General features: G+C 44.1%; 2 protein-coding genes across 14 annotated transcripts in view; one reads left to right on the top strand and one right to left on the bottom strand.

Annotated features, from left to right (window-relative positions):
• The first annotated feature begins 5,841 nt into the window (after window positions 1-5,841).
• ARPC5L (actin related protein 2/3 complex subunit 5 like) lies at window positions 5,842-16,415 on the top strand. Its single transcript, XM_028715913.2, has 4 exons — window positions 5,842-6,374; window positions 13,602-13,674; window positions 14,305-14,481; window positions 15,652-16,415. Exons 1-4 carry the CDS (start codon window positions 5,857-5,859, stop codon window positions 15,712-15,714), a joined length of 831 nt encoding a protein of 276 aa, XP_028571746.2. The 5' UTR covers window positions 5,842-5,856; the 3' UTR covers window positions 15,715-16,415.
• An 892-nt stretch (window positions 16,416-17,307) lies between these two features.
• Window positions 17,308-20,048, bottom strand: part of GOLGA1 (golgin A1) — a 38,736-nt gene continuing 35,995 nt past the window's right edge. For all 13 annotated transcript variants that reach the window (XM_028715911.2, XM_028715906.2, XM_077922518.1 and 10 more), the window contains 2 exons: window positions 19,704-19,790; window positions 17,308-18,939 (listed from right to left, as the gene is read on the bottom strand). In XM_028715911.2, coding sequence (XP_028571744.2) covers window positions 18,859-18,939; window positions 19,704-19,790 — 168 coding nt within the window. In that variant the 3' untranslated portion in view covers window positions 17,308-18,858. The remainder of the gene's footprint in view (window positions 18,940-19,703; window positions 19,791-20,048) is intronic.

Genomic DNA, 20,048 nt, shown 5'->3' on the forward strand with positions numbered 1-20,048 from the left:
GACCACTGCTTCCTATTTATGTGTGTGACCTTTTGCTTCTCTGCTGTACTTCGCAGCTTGCCTCTCATCAACACTGATGAGCTAATAGCTGTGGAAAATATCTATGACTTCCGCTTAAGTGAACAATTCGGTATATGAGACAGTGATGATATATTGATCCTGGTAACAAGGATGCATGGCTATGTGCTTACAGAACCTATGCATAGCTTCTTCTTTTTTTAAAAAAAAATTAAATTAATTTTCTTTTTTCTCATTACAAATATACTTACCGGTATAACATACAGTTTACATAACGTCCCTCCCTCCCTTTGGACTTCCCCCAACTTCTATTTCTGATTTATTATCCTCATTATTGTATTCTGCTATTTTCTACAAATATCATATTTTTCCTTTTATTACATTATTTGTTCCCTATCCATAAAATTGTGAACGTTTATTTAAGTCCTACCATCAAGTCAATATTCTTTCTTTGTTTCTGCAAATATAAAGGGTTCCCACTCTTTTTCAAAATCCTTGTCCTTTTCCCGAAGTCTGTCTGTCAGCTTTGCCAACTCCACATAACATACATGGCTTCTTAATAGTAGAGCCCTGCTCTGCATTGTGGACTGCTGTTTTAATCTTATTCCCTGTGTCCATATATTTTAAAATTTATTTAAAAGCCTTTCTTTAACTGCTAAATATTTACACATCTCTTTAAGTGGTATACAAAAATACAACAATAAAACAGTATCCTAAAAACAGATGTATCCAAAGTTAGCTCTCTTAATCAATGTGGGTTCCTTAATTTCAGTGCGTCTTAGAATCATAAAATTGTAGAATCAGAATAGAAGGGACCCTGACGGTCATCTAGTCCAACTCTCTGCAATGCAGGAATCTCCGCTGGATTATACTCGGCAGATCACCATCCAAACTCTTAGAAACCTTTAAGGAAGGAGAGTTCACCACTTCTCATGGGAGTCTGTTCCACTGTTCATTAGCTCTTACTCTCAGAAAGTTCTTCCTGATGTTCAGTTGAAATCTCCTTTCTTGCAACTTGAATCCATTGGTTCATGCCCTAGACACGAGCAGGATAAAACACGCTTCCTCTATATGACAGTCCTTCAGCTATTTGAAGATTGCTATCATATCTCCTCTCAGTTTCCTCTTTACCAGGCAAAACATACCCAATTCTCTCATCTATTCCTCATAAGGTTTGGTTCATCGTCCTCTGCACACGCTCAGATTGTTAATATCCTTTTTTAATTGTGGTTCCCAGAACTGGTCACAGTACTGCAGGTGTGGTCTGATTTCGGTAGATTGGGACACTACTGTTGATGCAGCCTAGAATCGCATTAGCTTGATTTGCTGCTATATCATACTGCTGACTCATGTTAAACTTGTGGTCTACTAACACCTCTAGATCCTATTCACAGATACTGCTAGTAAGCCAGGTGTCCTCCATCTTATATTTGTGCAGTTGGTTCTTCCTGCCTAAGTTTAGAACCTTACATTTGTTCCTATTGAAACTGATTTGTTAATTTGGGCCCAGTTCTCCAGTCTGTTAAGGTTGTTTATACAGTCATACCTCGGGTTGCGAACGTGATCCGTGTGGGAGGCGTGTTTGCAACCCACAGCACCGCATCTGCGAGTGATGTGCTTCTGCGCATGCACGTGATGTCATTTTGCGCTTCTGCGCGAGCGCCGAAACCTGGAAGTAACCCATTCCGGTACTTTTGGGTTTGACGTGGTTAGCAACCTGAAAATGCGCAACCTGCAGCATTTGTAACCCGAGGTATGACTGTAATGATGTTGAAAAAGAATGGGCCCAGGACAGAACCCTGCAGTACCCCATTTAACATTTTTTTCCAGGATGATGAGGAAATGTCAGTGAGCATTCTTTGGTTTCCATCAATCAAACAGCTACAAATACACCTAACAGTTACCTTGTACAGTCCACATTTTACCAGCTTCACAAGAATATCATGGGGGACTTTGTCAAAACACTTACTGAAATCAAGATAAACTATGTTCACAACATCCCCATGAACCACCAAGCTTATAACTACAGTGGACCCTCCAGATACGAATTAAATTTGATTCAGGGGTCTGTCCGCAACCCGAAAAGTCTGTAGGCAGAGGCACAGCTTCTGCACGCAGCATGATTGAGTGCTTCTGCACACATGTGCGGCACGCAGAGCGCTTCTGCGCATGTGCGTGGGGTGAAACCCAGAAGTATACACTTCCAGTTTTGCCATGTTCGTATCCCCAAAATTACGTATCCAGAGCGGTACGGAATTAGAGGGTCCACTGTATATATATAAAACAGATTTGTATTGCATGAGTTGTTTTGAGAAACTCATGCTGGGTCTTAGTAATCACAGCACCCTTTCCTAGGTGCTCACAGATTGACCATACAGTCATACCTCCACGAACATCCACCCCCTCGATCATCCATTTCAGCGGACATCTGAGGCAAACCCAGAAGTACCGGAACGGGTTACTTCTGGATTTGCCGCTTTGCGCATGTGCAGAAGTGCTAAACCGATACACACGCAGAGCGACGCTGTCAAGTGTCTCTTGTTGAGCGTCCGGGGCTCCGGAATGGATCCTGGACACTTGATGAGGTACCACTAATTATCTCTTGTAGGACCTTTCCTGGTATTGACGTCAAGCTGACCGGTTGGCAGTTACAGTACCTGGGGCTTATTTCTCCCCCTTTTTGAAGATTGAGACAACATTTGCCCTCTAGTCTGCAGGGACCTCACCAAGAGTTGTCCAAGAGTTCTCAAAGATTATAGACCAGGGGTCAGCAACCTTTTTCAGCCATGGGCCGGTCCAGCATCCCTCAGGCTGGACTATATGGGGGGGGGGGAATGAACGAATTCCTATGCCCCACAAATAACCCAGAGATTTAAATAAAAGGACACATTCTAATATTGTAAAAACACCAGGCAGGCCCCACAAATAACCCAGAGATGCATTTTAAATAAAAGCACACATTCTACTCATGTAAAAACACCAGGCAGGACCCACAAATAACCCAGAGATGCATTTTAAATAAAAAGACGCATTCTACTCATGTAAAAATACGCTGATTCCCGGACTGTCCATGGGCCAGATTGAGAAGGCGATTGGTTCGCATCCGGCCCCCAGACACTGAGATTACATCCGCAAGCTCTTTTAGTACCCTTGGATGCAGCTCCTCAAACCCTGAAGATCGGAATTCATTTAAATTAGGTGTTCCCTTACCACATTTCCTCCTATATTGGGCGGCAGCTCTCTTCTTGCATTGTTTATTTTTTTATCACCAGGTTGGGCACTGTTTTCCTTTTGGGTGAAGATGGAGGCAAAGTAAGTGTTGAGTAGTTCCACCTTCTCTCTGTCACCCAAATAATTTTCCATCTCCACGCAATGGTCCTACTACTTGCTGCTTCTACTCTAAGTAGAACTTAGTTGGATATAAACAGTATTATGAAAACAGAAATTCAGTAATAAGAGTGAGCTTATGGTTCAAGGAAAGCCTGTGCAGATAGAATATAGAATAAAATATGTTGGCATTTGGGGTGGGTTGGAGTACTTTCTGGGGCTTTCTGAATTGAAGTCAATTACTAACTTACATTTTCACTTGTACAATACTGCAAATGATTTATGTTGCTGTATATCTGCTGTGACGCTTGTAATGTCCTTTATAATTGTGGTGTTCGTACGGAGCCCCCGGTCATCTCACGGACTGTTGACCCGTACGCTACTAATCCGCTGCCACCAACCAGGTCCTCCCTGGTAAATCACTTAGTCTCAGTCAGGTTCTTAAATTAACAAAGTGTTTATTGCAAACACAAATAAACTTTAACTGCATTCAAACGTTGTTACTCTTTACCTTCTTAGTCTTATTTTATCCTGTCTCTAACTCTTCTACCTCCCCTCACACAAGAACCAACTGCGCTAACTGTCTCTCTATTTCCAACTGTCTGCCAACTGCTTTCCCAACTGCCTTTCCCAAACAACCAAAATTAACCCAAACCTCAGGCTGAGCCCTTTTATAAGCAGGTAGGCTCCGCCTCTGGCTTTTCTATTGGTCTACCTGTTAATCCCCCCTCTCTCTATACAGACATTTTCAAACAAACGGGCAAAGCCACAATAATAATTTTTAAAATTGTAGCTACCGAGTTATTGTCATTAGGATCCTATGGACAACCCAGTTTGAAGCAGCTGTTTTCTCAAAATCGTCACAGTGTAAATGTGTGTGGGTGTACACAAGAAACTGTAATTACAGTACATAATGACTAATGTGTTTTTTTTTTTAATAGGGAGGTTTTGCACAATACTTCTTTAAATACTTTATTTAAGTATTTTATTGCTGTTTTGTTGATTGTTTTAAAGGTGTGGGGTGGAATCTGAGATTGTATTTAATGGAAGCCTACAGCTTCTTAATATTTTTTGGATATTGCAATCTATGCCCACTAAGCAGCATATTGAGAGCACTCTTGTTCAAGACCTGAATATTTCTTTTGAAAAACACAGTGGAAATGGATATTGCTCTCACACTGCTTACAAAAAATATATGCCTTAATTCTCCCCCATTCTGAAACATAATTATGGACTAGCAATGTATGCTCTTCTTCCTGTGGATTATTTTTAAAGAGTGTGCACATACACAGATGCAGTAATACCTGCCCATGCTCCAAGAATGGAAAAATATAGCGGAGGAGTGATTAAGATGGGAAGTATTCCCAAACAGCATGAATATATTCTGTCAAGCTCTTGCTACTGGTGTGGATGCCAAATGGCAGAATAGCAATGAATATGAATATGAATGACTTAGAAACTGGAATGTGAGGACACTAGTGTCCCAGTCACCTGCACACAAAAATAGGATCCAAACAATCCATTTGTGCAATAACTCCCCTTGTCTGGAAGCAACCATAATCTGGCATTTGTTGTAAATAATTTGCCAAGCTTGATTATAATTTTTTTTAAATGTAGATGTACACTGAGTGATTTGAGAGACTGAAGTGTAACAGTACAGTCATACCTTGGGTTACAGACGCTTCAGGTTGTGCGTTTTCAGGTTACGGGCGTGCCTAACCCCGGAAGTACCGGAATGGGTTACATCCAGGTTTCAGCGCTCACCCATGTGCAGGAACACTAAATCACACTTTGCGCATAAGCGCCAAATCGCAACCTGTGCGTGCACAGATGTGGTGCTGCGGGTTGTGAACATGCCTCCCGCACGGATCAAGTTCGCCACCCGAGCGTCCACTGTACTTGTTTTGCAGGCCCCTTGAAATGAAACTGGCTTGACCAGCTTCCTAGACCTGCAGTGATCCCCCTGCCTCCCACCCTCCCCTGCCTCCTGCCTAGGGATTTGCAATATGATGCATTGAAAACAAAGCAGACTGGCTGGATTTATTTTTTAAAATGAAGCTGATTGGAGAGAAATTGAAACAAGCAAAATGTGAAATGAATTGAAGTTGAATTGGACCGAGATAAATTGACCTGGGTGTTGGCCATTTTGAAAAGGGCCAAAGTTCAACAGAGAAACCGGAGTGAACTGAGGTGAAAGTGAATCAAGTTCTCGCAGCTGTTTATATTAAGAGATTAGGCAGATTAACAAAACCGCATTGTGGTACATGAATTGAGGCCGCGGACACGCATATGCATCTTTATTTAAAAGGTGCACTTTTAATTAGAATCCCAAATCGAAGTGGCACCGAAGGGAAGGGGGCATAGCTGTCAACTTTCGGATTTGAAAATAAGGGATCAGTAGCTTCACCTGTCCCGGGGACAGTCTACGGGATATCCAACAATCCGGGATAGCAGCGGGAAACGGCGCTGGAATAAGGGGATTTGCCGCAAAAAAAGGGAAGGTTGACAGCTATGGAAGGGGGCGAGAGCGATAAAAAAGCTGCTCCGAGCGGGGAAGGTGGTTGCAGTTTAGAGATCACGTGGGTAGGACCGGCTCGAGGCGGAGTGACGCAGAGCGAACGGGAGCTTCTCCTCTTCGCTCTTTCTCGCCCTCCGCCCTCGCCGCAGGCCAGGCCCCGCCCAGGGGGTGTGTTGGCCGCGCCTCTCAGTCGGCCCCGCCCTCGCCCTGGCAGGCGGGCGGGCGTGGTTTCCTTTTCCGAGCAGTGCTGTCCTGAGGAGGGAAGTGTAGCCTCGGCGGCGGCGGCGGCGTGCGTGGCTGTGGCGGCGGCGCCTCGGGAGAGCGCCCGGCTGCCGTCCGGCTCAGCTATGGCGCGGAGCTCGCTCTCCTCGCGCTTCCGCCGCCTCGACATCGATCAGTTCGACGAGAACCGCTTCGTGGAAGAGCCCGACGGCGCCGATGCGGGGAGCGGGGCCGGCGCGGCGGAGGCGGAGGGAGGAGCCGGCCCGGAGGTGGAGGCGGCGCTGCGGCAATATCCTTTCTCGGCCCGAGCGAGCGACCCCGGAGGCCCCTCGATGTCGCCCACCCTTGACTGGCAAGGCGCCCTTCCAGGGTTTCAGGCAGCGGGGTGGGGTGTGGGTGTCTGTCTGTCTGTCTGTCTGTCTGTCTGTCTGTCTGTCTTCCAACCATCCCTAGAAATGCCGTTGGGGATTGAACTGGAGACCTTTCGCGTGCAAAGCATGTGCTGTGCCACTCAGCTGTGGTCCACCCCCATTAGAGATAAAGTGAAATGCTAGTGCTGAATAAAGATGTGCTTTTAAATACAGAGTCAGACCGTCGGTCCGCCTAGTTCAGTGTTGTCCGCACGGACTGGCAGCAGCTCTCTAATAGGGTTTGAGGCAGGGGGATCTCTCCCATCCTTACCTGGCGATGCTGTTGAGGATCCAGCTAGGGCCCTTCTGCATGCAAAGCTAATGTTCTGTTGTTTGAGCAAGGACTACTAAATAAAAAAGGAACGTGGGAAGCTGCCTTATTCTTTTCCCCCTGTGTGCATTGGGCATTGCTTCTCTTCAGCCTCCCCCTATTCCCCCCCCCTACCCGTACTCTTTTGGAGATGCCTTTGTTTTTGCCCACTTTTGTCTCTGTGTGCCTCAATGCCTTCATTTCCTGCTACTCTCTCCCCAGTGTGCTTTGGGGGCATTTCTCTGCTGCCCACCTTTCTCCCTCTTCTCCCATATGGGCCATTACTTCTCATCTCTATTCTCTTCCCTGCTCTGTTTCATGGGGCATTCTTTTTAAACCCTTTTCTCCCCATGTGCCTGGGTGCTTTCATCTTTCCCACTTCTTCTCTTCCTCCTTCCCATTGTCTTTGTATCAATCTGTGAAAAAACATTAATTTTATCCAGAACAGGGATTCTCCTTTAAGCGCAATGTGAATTGAGGGGGCACCTCATAATGTTTTTTACCATATAGGGGAAGGACTGTAGCTCAGTGGTAGTCTTTGGTTTGCATGCAAAGTGTCTGATATTTCCCCTCTGACATCTCTAGGTAGGACTAGGACGGAACCCAGTTTGAAATCCTGGATATCTGCTGCAAGTCAGTGTGGACAGTACAGTGGTGCCCCGCAAGACGAATGCCTCGCAAGGTGGAAAACCCGCTAGACGAAAGGGTTTTCTGTTTTGGAGGTGCTTCGCAAAACGAATTTCCTATGGGCTTGCTTCGCAAGACGAAAATGTATTGCGAGTTCCTGCAGGTTTCCCCCCCCTTTTTCCCAAGCCGTTAAGCCGCTTATCAGCTGATCCGCTAAGCAGCTGATCCGCTAGGCCGCTTATCAGCTGATCCGCTAAGCCGCTTAACAGCTGATCCGCTAAGCCGCTAATAGCGCTAATCTGCTAAGCCGCTAATGGGCTTGCTTCGCAAGACGAAAAAACCGCAAGACGAAGAGACTCGCGGAACGGATTCTTTTCGTCTTGCGAGGCACCACTGTACAGAGAATAATGGACTCAGTAATGGGTACTGACTGTTTGAAGGCCACTGTGCTAGATTGTCCTCCTCTGCCTGATCTTTCCTTCCCTGATAGATTCTAAGGAGTTGGTTGTATCTCTTGTTGTAGCTGCTTTTATGGAGAAGGCACCATTCTTTTATTTCTCCCCCCTCCCTGGAATATTTCTGTCCACTTCACTGCTTATCATTCTCTCTCTTCGAGCAACTGTCACTGAGGAGGAATGTAGACTTTGCAAGATCAGGCAAGTGCGTAGTTAGCCATTTACCCTACTGTGAAACTCTGGAAAGCCTTGAGAAGATATTCATTCTCCTAAACACCTCATCTCTGACTTCCCCCTTTTGGAATTGGCCTATCCTGTCAGAATTTGCTTCACATCGAAACACTGTCTCTCCTTTTGTCCAAGATATATAGAGTTTCTATTCAGTGTTAGTGCTACACCTATTGAAATTAATGTGCATGTCACTCTCGGTTCATTCATTTCAGTGGGTCTGCTCTGAGCAGAACTTAGTTGTGCACAACCCTTAGCTTCCTATGATTTCATTTAGTGGGGGGAGGGAGTCCTCCTTTACCTAGTACAATGGTACCTCAGGTTACAGATACTTCAGGTTACAGACTCCGCCAAGCCAGAAATAGTACCTCGGGTTAATAACTTTGCTTCAGGATGAGAACAGAAATCGCGTGGTGGTGGCAGCAGGAGGCTCCATTAGCTAAAGTGGTACCTCAGGTTAAGAACAGTTTCAGGTTAAGAACGGACCTCCAGAACGAATTAAGTTCTTAAACCGAGGTAACACGGTAATGAACTTCATAATAACCATGTTTTTCTTCCATCAGAGGGTCTGGGTAGTCCTCAGGGGTGCTCATCCTTTTTTAAGAAGGCAGAGGTTGAAAAGGGAGGGGTATGGATGGAGCTGGCATTTGAAAATTGCCAAGGGTAGGGTGAAGCAGCCTCTAGTGAAGGAACTGTCTTAAGGGTTGGTCCTTAGTGCCTGTAGCCTTCTGGAAGTTGCTTTACTTGTAGTGGTTGCTGATTGTAGCCATTCGTGTCTAGTCATTACAAGGAGAGGCAGCTTGGGTCTGGAAAATTGTGTGAATGATCTGAGGAGCTTCAGATACCTGCAGAAACACTGTCTGAAAAATGGGTGTGTGGGCATCTGAACAGGCTCTGTTGGGGAAGGATTATGAATGTGTAGAGAGGCCAGGTGATGTTGCAGGGCAGGTCACCATGGTATGAGGTTAGCCCTACCCCGCGGCTTTCCACAGTGTGTAAGCAATTAAAAACATGCGCAAGGGTCGTGAGGCATGCTTCCGTCATGCATGGAATCAGGTTTGGCAAGAAGGCACTTGCCTTACTGGATCTCTGAAGGGTGCTGGTGACAGGGGCGGGCTTGTTCGTGCCAGCCGGAATTGGCAAATGTGGCCCTGCCTGTGCCTAATGGTGAAATGGGAGCCTGTGCTTTCTGGAATGAGGAGCAGAAAGTCCAGTTCAGAGACCAACAGGTCAGGAAGCTATTGCTTCTGTCATTTCCAGGAGAGAAAGAAAGATGTTAAAATATGAGTGTGTGCTTTTGCTCCAAAAAAAGATGTTGAAATGTAACCAGAGCTGAATTGATGCAGCTCTGTCTTGGACAGTGCTTGCTGAGAGACTGAAATAATGTATTTAAAGTGTGACCTTGTACCGTCTGTAATATTCCAAGGAGGCCAGTGACAGCTGACGCACTACAAAAGACAGGAAAGGCCAGCATGTTACAGAATCAATAGTATTATCAGCTCTTTCGTGGGTTCAAGCAGTATATTTGCTGCTGGGTTTGTCCTAGCTGCTTGCTTGCTTTCTCGCTCTCAGTAGTTGGCATGTGTATCTTTCCAGTAAGAATAACCCCATAGATTCAGAAGTATAAGCTTTATGAGATGAAGGGGATGTGACTCACAATGGCAGAATTATGAACAGAAGTGTTAAATGCTTTGAGATTCTCAAGATGAGATGCTTTGAAACAGTATTGTTCATGCTTCTAATGATGAGTCTCCCAGGTGTGGCACCTCTTGGCTTTCTCTACCTTTCATCGCCTTTGCCATTGGATTTCCATAAGTTGTTCTCTTGGTTAAATGGAACACACTAGTCTCTGCACTTAAATATTGTTATTCTTTGCTGAGAGTAGGCTGTGCAGTTGGTAGAAGCATATTTCTGCTTGGCTGAAGGAAGTCCTGTGAACTCTGTATGAAAGCAATTTCCAGAGCTTGGGTTCCTGCTTTGGATAGGTGTCTTTTTAATTTTTAGGTAGCTGTTAGTTATGCCAGAGTCTGAAATCCAAAGTTAACTGCATCCTTGTAGATAACAAGAATTACAAATCAACATGATTGTTTTTTCACTCCTTCTCATTTTGTTGTTTAAAGCTGTGGTTTACAAACTCTTATTTCTGGGATTCCAGGAGCCCCTCCACAAGATTAGTAATTTGGGGGTGGGGGTGCTTCCTGAAAGATTGGTTAACTAACAAACTATCTTCCCCTGCGATGTACAGCCTTAGGTTTTTGTGGGGCTACAGTGATGCAGTGCATGGTTACAGTGCATGGTTACCTTTAGGATTATCTGCAATGCAAATGTATTCTGCACCAGATATGAATGGGGTTCTTTTGCAGACAGATCTGCATAGAAGGTATTCCCTGTAGAGGTGTGAAGTTTGAAAAACATGGGTTTGCTGCCGGTGAGGGTAGTGTTGTAGTGTTTGAAATTAGCCAGCTGCATTTTGCACCTGCCTGTTGGCCACTTGCTACCTGACATCTTCACCATCTGGAGGTGCACGCCTGGGGATCATTGGCTCTTGACTGTTTTCACACACCAATACCACATCCTGTAGAATTCTATCAGTTATATTTTATCTGCACAATCAGAATGAATTTCAGGAACCAAAATGCTTTTTCTGTGCAGCCTGAGCTGAAGCAGTGAACAATGTTATAATTATTTGTAGCTTGTCTTCACTTACCCCACCCCACTGCCCTGCTCACAGTTGTGAAGAATATTCTTATGTTATGAATGGTCCATATCACCATTAAGAAAAGAGATAGGAACAGGCCAGTACATATGTTGACTGTCCGTGGATCAAGTGACTTTTCTTCTTTAAGTTCTCAAAGCTTTTAACCTAGCTCAAGGTTGTATTCTAAACTAGCCAGATATTTAACTGATAATCAATCAATCATAGTCAGTCCAAAACTGAAAAATAAGACTTTCGAGATATCTTGCCCAAAAATGGCAACTAGACATTCCGTTTTGGAGACGGAAACCTTGGTTTAAGGAGCCATTTGGTGCCTAGTTTATATATCTGAGTTTCTAACACTAGGTAAGTGTTGTGGATCATTTAGAGTCTATTCTTCATCCCTTAGTGAATGAAACAAGACATTTTGGGTGCTGTTCTTCCAGGATTTGCCAAGTTGTGAAATCACCATTACTGGTGAATTAAATCAAACCATTGAGAGTTCATATGAAGGAAAAGAATATTCCACTCCCTGCTGTTTTCTCTATTCAATGAATGAATAGAGTTAAACTGGTATAAAGATGATCAGAATAACTCTGCTGCCAACCACCGAGGGACATAACCCAGATTGTTCCTTTTATTAAGAGGTCAATGCCTTTTAAATTTGAATTCTGTAACATGCATAGGTCACACAGGCTTTTTCTGTGCTGCTAGCATATTTGGATGTCTTGTCTCATTTGGTCTGTACAAAATTTTTTTTACCGCTTACTGTAACCAGAGGTTTTCGCTTCCACCCTTGCCTGCAAATTCATTTGCAGCGTATAACTTTGGTGATTAGATTGAAGGAATTCCTAGTCTCCCAGCAAAACTGGTCTGTGTACTGGGATGTGACAGTGAATTAGAATTGTGGTGCTGAGGAGCAGGGTTGTATTTGCTATTTTTAAACCTTGAGTTTAATCTTCCAAACTGGTGTTCTGAAACCTGACCTTTAGCACCTTGCTCAAAATGTTTCTATGGTAGCTTTACTTGTTTTGTGAGAGGCAACAGTACAAGAAAATTTGAAAGATCCTGTGTTGAGAAGAAACAGGTGTCAGGTAGTTGAGAAGATTGCATAGGTAGGCAGTGGAACTCACCTTAGCAACTGCCTCATGCATATTGAGGAAATCACTTACAGTGGTACCTCGCAAGACGAATGCCTCGCAAGACAAAAAACTCGCTAGACGAAAGGTTTTTCCGTTTGCGAGTTGCCTCGCAAGACGAATTTCCCTATGGGCTTGCTTCGCAAGACGAAAACATCTTGCGACTTTGTTTCCTTTGTCTAAATACTAATTCGCAAGACGAAAAATTCGCTAGACGGCAAAACTTGCGGAACGAATTAATTTCGTCTTGCGGGGCACCACTGTACCTTCTTGCTACTGCCTAGCTGCAAATGTTCTAGTTAGAAGCCTAAGACCTACTAAGAAGGTTGAGCAGTCTTCAGTTTCTTGTAGCTACTTTTAAATTTGGAGATGTGGTGTTCATGTGGGGTGCTGGGTATATTTGAGGAAAGTGAGTGTGTGCCCTAGTCCATCTCCCACCACCATTCAGCTGAATGGACATTTGAGACTGCTTCCCTGAAAGGCAAAAAAAATAGCCTTAGTTGCTGTGTAGGCTGCTACTTGCTCACTGGTTTCAAGGCTGGAAGTCCTCTTATAAGTGTGCCATCCATGAGACTGGTTGCAGACTGTTTAGTTTTCTTTTTGTGTGTGTATGTGGTGGAAACATGTGTTTGTGTGTGTAGACAGGTCTTTGCAAGTTTAGCAGCCCTAATTCATTTTAGTGAAAGGTTTGAACTTTGTATGGGTTTAAATTCCTTGCAGCCACTGGTAACACCAGCTCGCTGCTGCTGTGAGTTCAATCTTACTCATTTCAGTTAAGTAAAGACAACCATAAAAAATAAGGGGCGCTTTTAATCTTTAGTGTGTTTGTGGAGATTTAATAATAAATGCAGCCTTTTTGTCTACTGTTCCCTTGGTGTCTTTTCTGATTCCTTGGTATCCTGGCAGCCGCATAAGTAGAACATAATATTATTATCATTTTAAAGAAGGAGAAAGGTTAACAAAATCAGATTTGTTGTAATAATGGGAGAGTTATACTGATAAGTTCCAAGGATGTCTGAGACATCAGGTTTCCTTGATCTGATGGCTCTGTCGCTTCTGCTTTGGATGATAAAGGGTTTCCTGTCAACTATAATGTGAAGTTTCTTTTAATAAGTGTAGAGGAGATTGACCTTGGCACGGGAGGAGGCCTTCCTTGCAATCAGTGACGCTTTGTGTGATGGAGATTCTAATGGACTCCTTGTGGAGTAATTTCAGGGCAACAAAAAATGAAAGGCACTAAATAATGTTCATCGCATGGGAGAGGGGAGCAAGTTCTAATTTTGGAAGACTGCTTCCAGCTTCAATGTTTTTCCTTTATTTGCTTGATAAATGAAGTGCCTTGTGGGGCATCTTTGCCTGCCTCACACACACTCAACAGATGCCCATTTCTGTAACTGGTGAATTAGAGATTATAGTGGCAGAAGCCAGGTCGTCAGCATTTCCTTTACTAGAGGGAATTGTAGGCTGCCTGGCAATGGTTGGGTTTCCTCAGGGTTGGTTAGTGCCCAAATTGATGTCCTTGGGTCTAGCTAATGTGCAGCGAGTGCTGAGAGACCCTGGTTAAATTTCCAGGCCTGGTACAGGGTGCTGGTTTTGTGTGTGTTGTGTGGGTCAGCTCAGTTGCTTTAGTTCCTTGACTTATGTGGCTGCACAGGTGATATGCTCAGAGCTTTCCATGCGGCTTTACAGAATTCTCCTGTCAACACAAAGAACCATGCAGCAAAGGTAAGTTGAATCCTGGAGAAAGTCATTGTTTTGATAATCAGAAATGCTTAGAATCTGGAGACCTTCTGGTTACAAACACTAGAATGTAAGTGCCTGTCTCCCTAATTGCTCACCAGTGCCTGGCTGGGGGCACCCCATTTTTTGTATTGCCCTTTTTAAAAAAACACAAGCCATCAAAAATGTATTACATAAACAAATTCCACATTGCCTTGAAGAGGAAGAACAAGAGTCATCTTAAATCCTTCAAGAGCATCTTTCCAGAGATTGTGTTACAGTTACGCTTAGTTGTGGTAGTGTAAGTAATGAAGCTACTCCATATATCTTCATAAATGCCATCTTTCACCGCTTCCTGATGCCACAGCTCCAACATATTGGGGGCATGGTGCTTCCCAATGTTCTGCAACTACCCTTCCGCCTTTTTTTATCTCTAGATCTTCATTCACTGACCTGTTGACCCCATAAGGTCAATAGTGACCCCTTTGGGAAAGACTGATCTAGTGTGTTTTTGGTAATATGAAAAGACTTGTTTCTGGATCCTGTCTTTGCTGTTAAGTGAGTTCCTGGGAAACAGCTGGTGTCGGTTGGGTTGTATTTGCGGTCTTATTCTTCTCTTGTTGCCTGTCTCTCCAGGAGCGGGCCCAGGAAGTGGTGCTGAAGGTTCTGACCTCCTTTAGAGGCAGCGAGATTGAGCAGGCTGTGAACTCCTTAGACAGCAACGGTATTGACTTGTTAATGAAGTACATTTATAAAGGATTTGAAAAGCCAACAGAAAATAGCAGTGCAATACTACTCCAGTGGCATGAAAAGGTAGGTGATTTCTCTCCCAGCTTGGAGGTCCTAATCCATGCGGTTCAGCAGGTCGGGTCTATTTTTGAAGGGCCAGTGACCTGTCACTGCCCACCTGTACAAAACACTCTTGCCTGCAAGAGGATGAGGATTGGGGCGAGGCAGGGGAGGGGCTCTTGAGAAGTGTAATCTATGGAGGGATGAAAATGCAACATACAAAATTAGAGTTGATGGCAAGAAAGACATAAATGTTGTACCAGCCTTTCTGTTAGTGACTTTTCCAGGGTTGGCAGTGCAGCGATACTCAATACTTGCCTCTCAAGAGGTGCAGATGTACCAGTGGGCGGGTTGGGGACGGACGACTTTTGTGTTCTCATGACAACATGAAACCTGTTTCTGCTTGCTTTCGTTTCCAATGGAAATGAAAGCTTATGCCCAAAGTGGGCTGATGTTGCGGGGATGGGGAGTGTGGAGTTTGTGAAATCAGATAGCTTAGAAAGAAGAGTTTCTGTGTGGCCTGCCAGGCTCAGAGCAGCAAGGTGTTTCCAAGAGAGGTTTGGTACAGTGCCTGGCTTGGGCACCATTGTTTGCACCACTCCACAGGGCTGTAAGTGCAAAGAAAAGAAGCCTGCCTTGTGCTGCGGTTTCTCACAGCTTCCAAGAGCAAATTCAGTCACCTGAGGGTAAGAAGCTGCACCTGCCCAAAGCCATTACAACTGTAGGGTTATGGAGGCTAGCCTTGCTTATGGTTTCCCCATCCCATGTGCACAGAAGACTCGGAATGAAGACGAGCAGAAGCTCCCATCCTCATCTATTCAAGCACAGCATTCTCCCTATCTTATTGCCTGGCCTGGCTGGGGTAAAGGGATTCATAGAGCAAAAGGGCTAACAATAGGGGGGGGGGGATCAGTGAACTCCACATAAAAAAGCAACATTAAAGTCAGCAGAAAACTGATGGGTTCTTCTCTCCCCCCCCCCCACCTCAAAAAAGAAAAGAAAATAGAAAGAGAGATTGATATAGCCTGGTTAGTCAGCCCATGAAATTAACTGGTCTTACATGAAGAGCTGGTGGGCCTTTTTTAGAGGTTCTGCAGATTGGGTGAGCACAAATGCTTATCACTCACTGCCTCATTTGCTTGGGTGGACTTGAACTGGCCCATAAACTAACTTTTCTTTCTCTTCCTGTCGCAGGCATTAGCAGTAGGTGGCCTAGGCTCCATAGTCAGAGTCCTGACTGCACGAAAAACTGTTTAAAAGACTTTATGTTCTCTGGAATTGACACCAAGAAAACTGTTGGAGTCAGGAAGAAGTACTGGCTACACCGATACTTTGGTCCACTCTTCTAGGAACCACAATCTACTGAAATACTGTGTGTGTATGTGGCAGGCGGGGGTGTCCCTCCTTCCTCTCTTGGAACAGTGTCCTTTAACAGAGGTGGTGGTGGTGGGGCAGTTTTATGTATTCTTGTTTTCTGACTATCAAGGCAGGAGCTGGGAGGGGAGTCTGTGTTGTGAAGGGAAGTGGGGGCAGTCCATTTGTGTGCAAGCACCTGCTTCCAGAACAGCTACTGCTCTAGCCAAGTGTGTGTGGGTGAATGAGACATTAATTTAAATTTAACAATTATTTGGGATTTGGGGATGGGGTGGGGTGGGGAGCTGTTATGTCAGATGCAAAATGAGAATACCTTGTTTTGGGGGTTGGAAAAGGGTTTTATTATGCAAGAGAGCTTTTTGTACATAGTTGAGACTAGGTGGGCTGAGTATGAAGTTGGTTTCATGTAAAGTGCCTGCTGCTCTTTCAAAATAAAGTTCTTGGATGGTTAGAATAATTAGCAATGGATTTTAATGGGAGTGGGCTGCACCCTCTTCTGCCTATACATCCAAACACATACATTATGCACACCCACACACATTCTCTCTGCCAGTTTTTTTAAAAATAAAAATAACCTACTGCTACTGTGTGGTAGAGCTTTCATTTTTTTCCATGGATGTCACTTAGTTGTCCATACATTCCTGCCTAGGAAGCTTAGCTTTTATATTTAAATCATGTACCATTTGGGTTTGAGGAAGCTGAAATTGATTTTGATATGGTGGAAGGCAGCAGTAGTCTGCTTTATATGTTTGAAAATTCAGATTTTCCACATTCAGACACTAATCTCAAACTGCTAACTAGTTGCCCATCTCCCCCCAAAAGATGGTGGTAGACAGATGAGTCTTTTGTCAAAGTAACACATTGTACAAGTCTTCCTAGTGCAGATCAAAGGCTAGTTTCCATAATAGCAGCTGCTAAGATGCCTTTAGGTAGCCCACAAGTAGGACCCTTTGTTCTTACAGGGTAGTATGTAGCCATTAGAGGTTGGTTAAAGACAAGAGTACTTCTGAAAGACAGCTTGATTTTATAATCCTGCTTTAAGCATGCCCTGTTACTGTATTGTAAAGTATTACAGCCTAGAGAAAACACAGTATAGTACATTCTTAACTTGAAATTGAGAAGGTGAAGTGCTGTATCGACTGTGAAGCTGAGAATGGAGTCCATTCTTTTCAGGAACCTGCACAATAGACTTGCAAGTGGACTATAGGGGTAATAAGTAAAGCAGCGCAGTTGAAATAGGCACTTTGCAGTCACGGCAGGAAAGGTGATGTGGCGTTTTTAACCCTGAATGGGGAGACAGATGACAGAAGGGCTGTTCACATTCTCAGGAAGACAGAGTCTGCCTCATCTGTGTTTAAAGAGAGAAGAGAGAACTAATTCCACATGCCCAGTGAAAAACTTTTCCATTAAGCAACCGTAGGCAAGGCTTGGAACCTCCAGTGCTACCAGTTAAGTATATACCATGAAGCATGAAGATAATTAAGTAGCCTCAAGTTTTAATCAAAAATGTATTGCACCACAAATTAGGACTCTACAAGCCATTACATAATACAGTCCATATGTACACAGAATGAATGGACTTCCCAAGTGTCCATAAAAGCTTTTTTCTACATACACTCCAAAGGTGGTTTGTGTTTTCTTTGTACAAGGAGAAAAAGTGCATTGTTGCTACCGTTGAATGAATATACACACCTCATTCGTGCTCTGATACCTTACCTTACAAGAATTCAACACTAAGGCTACTATAGAGTCCTGCCCAAGAGAGTTTCCATACAATACCTTTAAAAAGGTGACTCTGGGAAAATACAATAAAGTATCAACCAGTAGAAATTTTACGCTGTGCTCTTGGTAAGAAAAACCAACCCCACCATGGCTGATTTTTTCTTCTTAATAAGCACTTTGTAAACAAAAATATACTGTAGCTTAGCAATATGCAGTGGCAATATTAAAATTGCAACCTGCTCTCTTAACATGGTTGATGTTCTGTACAGAATAGACAGTATCTTTACATAGACTGGTTAATAAAAATATAGGGGTGGGGGGCTTTTTTGTTTGGTTTATAACTAAAGAAAAAAGAATTCTTAAGCAAGGTCATGTACTTTGTTTCTTCTTTCTAATGAGCCAAACTGACTGTTACTTTCAAGTAGTGTAAAAAAAATAACTGTGATTATGTGAGGAGCTCCCCATCTGTTAAGTAAAGCAACATTGATTGCTAGTGTTGCGGCTGAAACGGAGCTAGGATATGTTGTCAGAGGCTGATGCACCTGCAGCTCTCAGCTGCCCCCTTCCCTGCAAGCAAATTCAGCTAGAGGTGAAACAGAACATGTTCTCTCAAAGCAACCCCATCACCTTACTGTTTTCGCTTTAAAAATGAGAGGCCGCCACCCTGCTTCCGCTCTGCAACTTGCTGTGTTCATCTAGAAAGGTAAGGCAAGTACATGAAGCTTTGTGAAGACCACTTAATCATTTTTCTTTAAGAAAAATAAATCTGGCCCTGGCTGAAGCAGATGGGGCTGTTTGCAGCATAGGTGTGAATGCACCAGCAGTTTCAGTCAGCCTTGGTGAAGCAGTGCTGAGAAGGGAGGTGTTATCAGTCTGAGAAAGCAGAATTGCTCCCCACCCCGACAAGGTTTTCTACACTGTCTGGAATGATGTAAGTGCAGCACAGACACATGCACTTGTTCCTCAACATACAACACTCGGGATTTCTGTTTGTGACAGAAGCTGCCCCATGCTGCTAATTCCTGCCACCAGAATCACAACCGCTTGGGTTCCACAAGGCCTCGGAAGCCAGGGCCATTTGTTATCACTAAACGATGGAATAGGGAGGGGGGGTGTCAGGCTGCAGCAAAGGACACTCCTTTTACAGTACAGCTTTGTAAACAATTTTTCAAAGTTCTTGTACAAAAATACTGTGGTGACAGCAATAAAGACACCACCTCAGTTGGTGGGTGCAGGATCCTTTTCATAGAAAAAAAAAAGCAGCTGGAGGCAGGCAGCACATCCTTGGGTCAAGGCGGGGGGCACTCACGACCACGGAGTCCTTGGACTTGAGATGGAGGGTCGGATGCTGCCCCTGGGAGATGGTTTTGACCCAAACCACGACATCTGGCAGAAGGAAAACAATAAGTCAAAAAAAAAAAGGCACACCATTAACTGAGCAGCCAAACATTAGGGGCAAAGGAAGGTGGAAAATCTGAATAAAGCTGTGTGCATCTGCAAAGTCCCAGCAGAACAAAAATGGGGAGCAAGAAGTCAATACCCTGAAAGCTTCCACAAAGATACATAGGTTGAAAAGCCATCACTAGGCCAGGCTAGGGTGTGAAGCTAATGCAGAAAAGTGATAGGGATGCAATCTCAGTATAATGCAAGACAGACAAGCTTAATTAAGCACAGGTCTTTGAGGACAGATGCAAGAATCCATCAGCAGCCAGGAAGAACAGAGGAGCCACCAGGACATGGACTTCTGAACAGTATGTATGTATATGTGGAAATAAGACAACTCTGGAATTGATAGAGCTGCATTCCCTTGATATGGCCTAGGACTAGGTGACCCATTGCCATGTAGAAGCAGCAATTCACAAGCACATTAGAAAAAGGCCTGAGCTTAAATATACTTAAATATATACTGAGCATAAATAAATATACTTGATGCATGCACCCTGTAATGCTAATGGCAATGTGGCTGAGACCCAAATTGAAAAGGAAGATTCCCAAAGCCCATGTGATGGAAGGACTGGAACAAAAGCTCCATTTCTGGCACATAGACCCACAATGCCTGCTTCACACATGCAAGCTATCCCTTGATATAGGGGTCATCAAGTGACGGAAGATGCCCAAGTGAACTTGTAAGAGTTCAAGCAAAGTCTTACCTTATACTCCAAGGTTTCCTTGAGCATGTTTTCTTCCTCTTTTGAGAAGTTTAGCAACACAGACATGGCTTTTATCAGGTGGAATGCCTGAAATGCAATAGCTGGTGAGTTACAACTGATTGTTATGTATAACCCTTACAGATTTGATCACAGAGGTACAGCCAACTAGCTAGAGAAAAATGCTTGTCGCTCTTGGTGTCTGCTAGCCTGGTGAGTTTGGGGGCTATGTGCACACACAAAAACATACCCACACAGCAACCCAGGGCTCTGACCTGACCTGGAGAACAATGACCTGGTCCCAAATCAATTTGTGTGTGTGGCGGTGGAAGCTAATGCTTATTAAGG

The sequence above is a fragment of the Podarcis muralis genome, chromosome Z (assembly GCF_964188315.1).
Source record: "Podarcis muralis chromosome Z, rPodMur119.hap1.1, whole genome shotgun sequence".
Taxonomy (NCBI): domain Eukaryota; kingdom Metazoa; phylum Chordata; class Lepidosauria; order Squamata; family Lacertidae; genus Podarcis; species Podarcis muralis.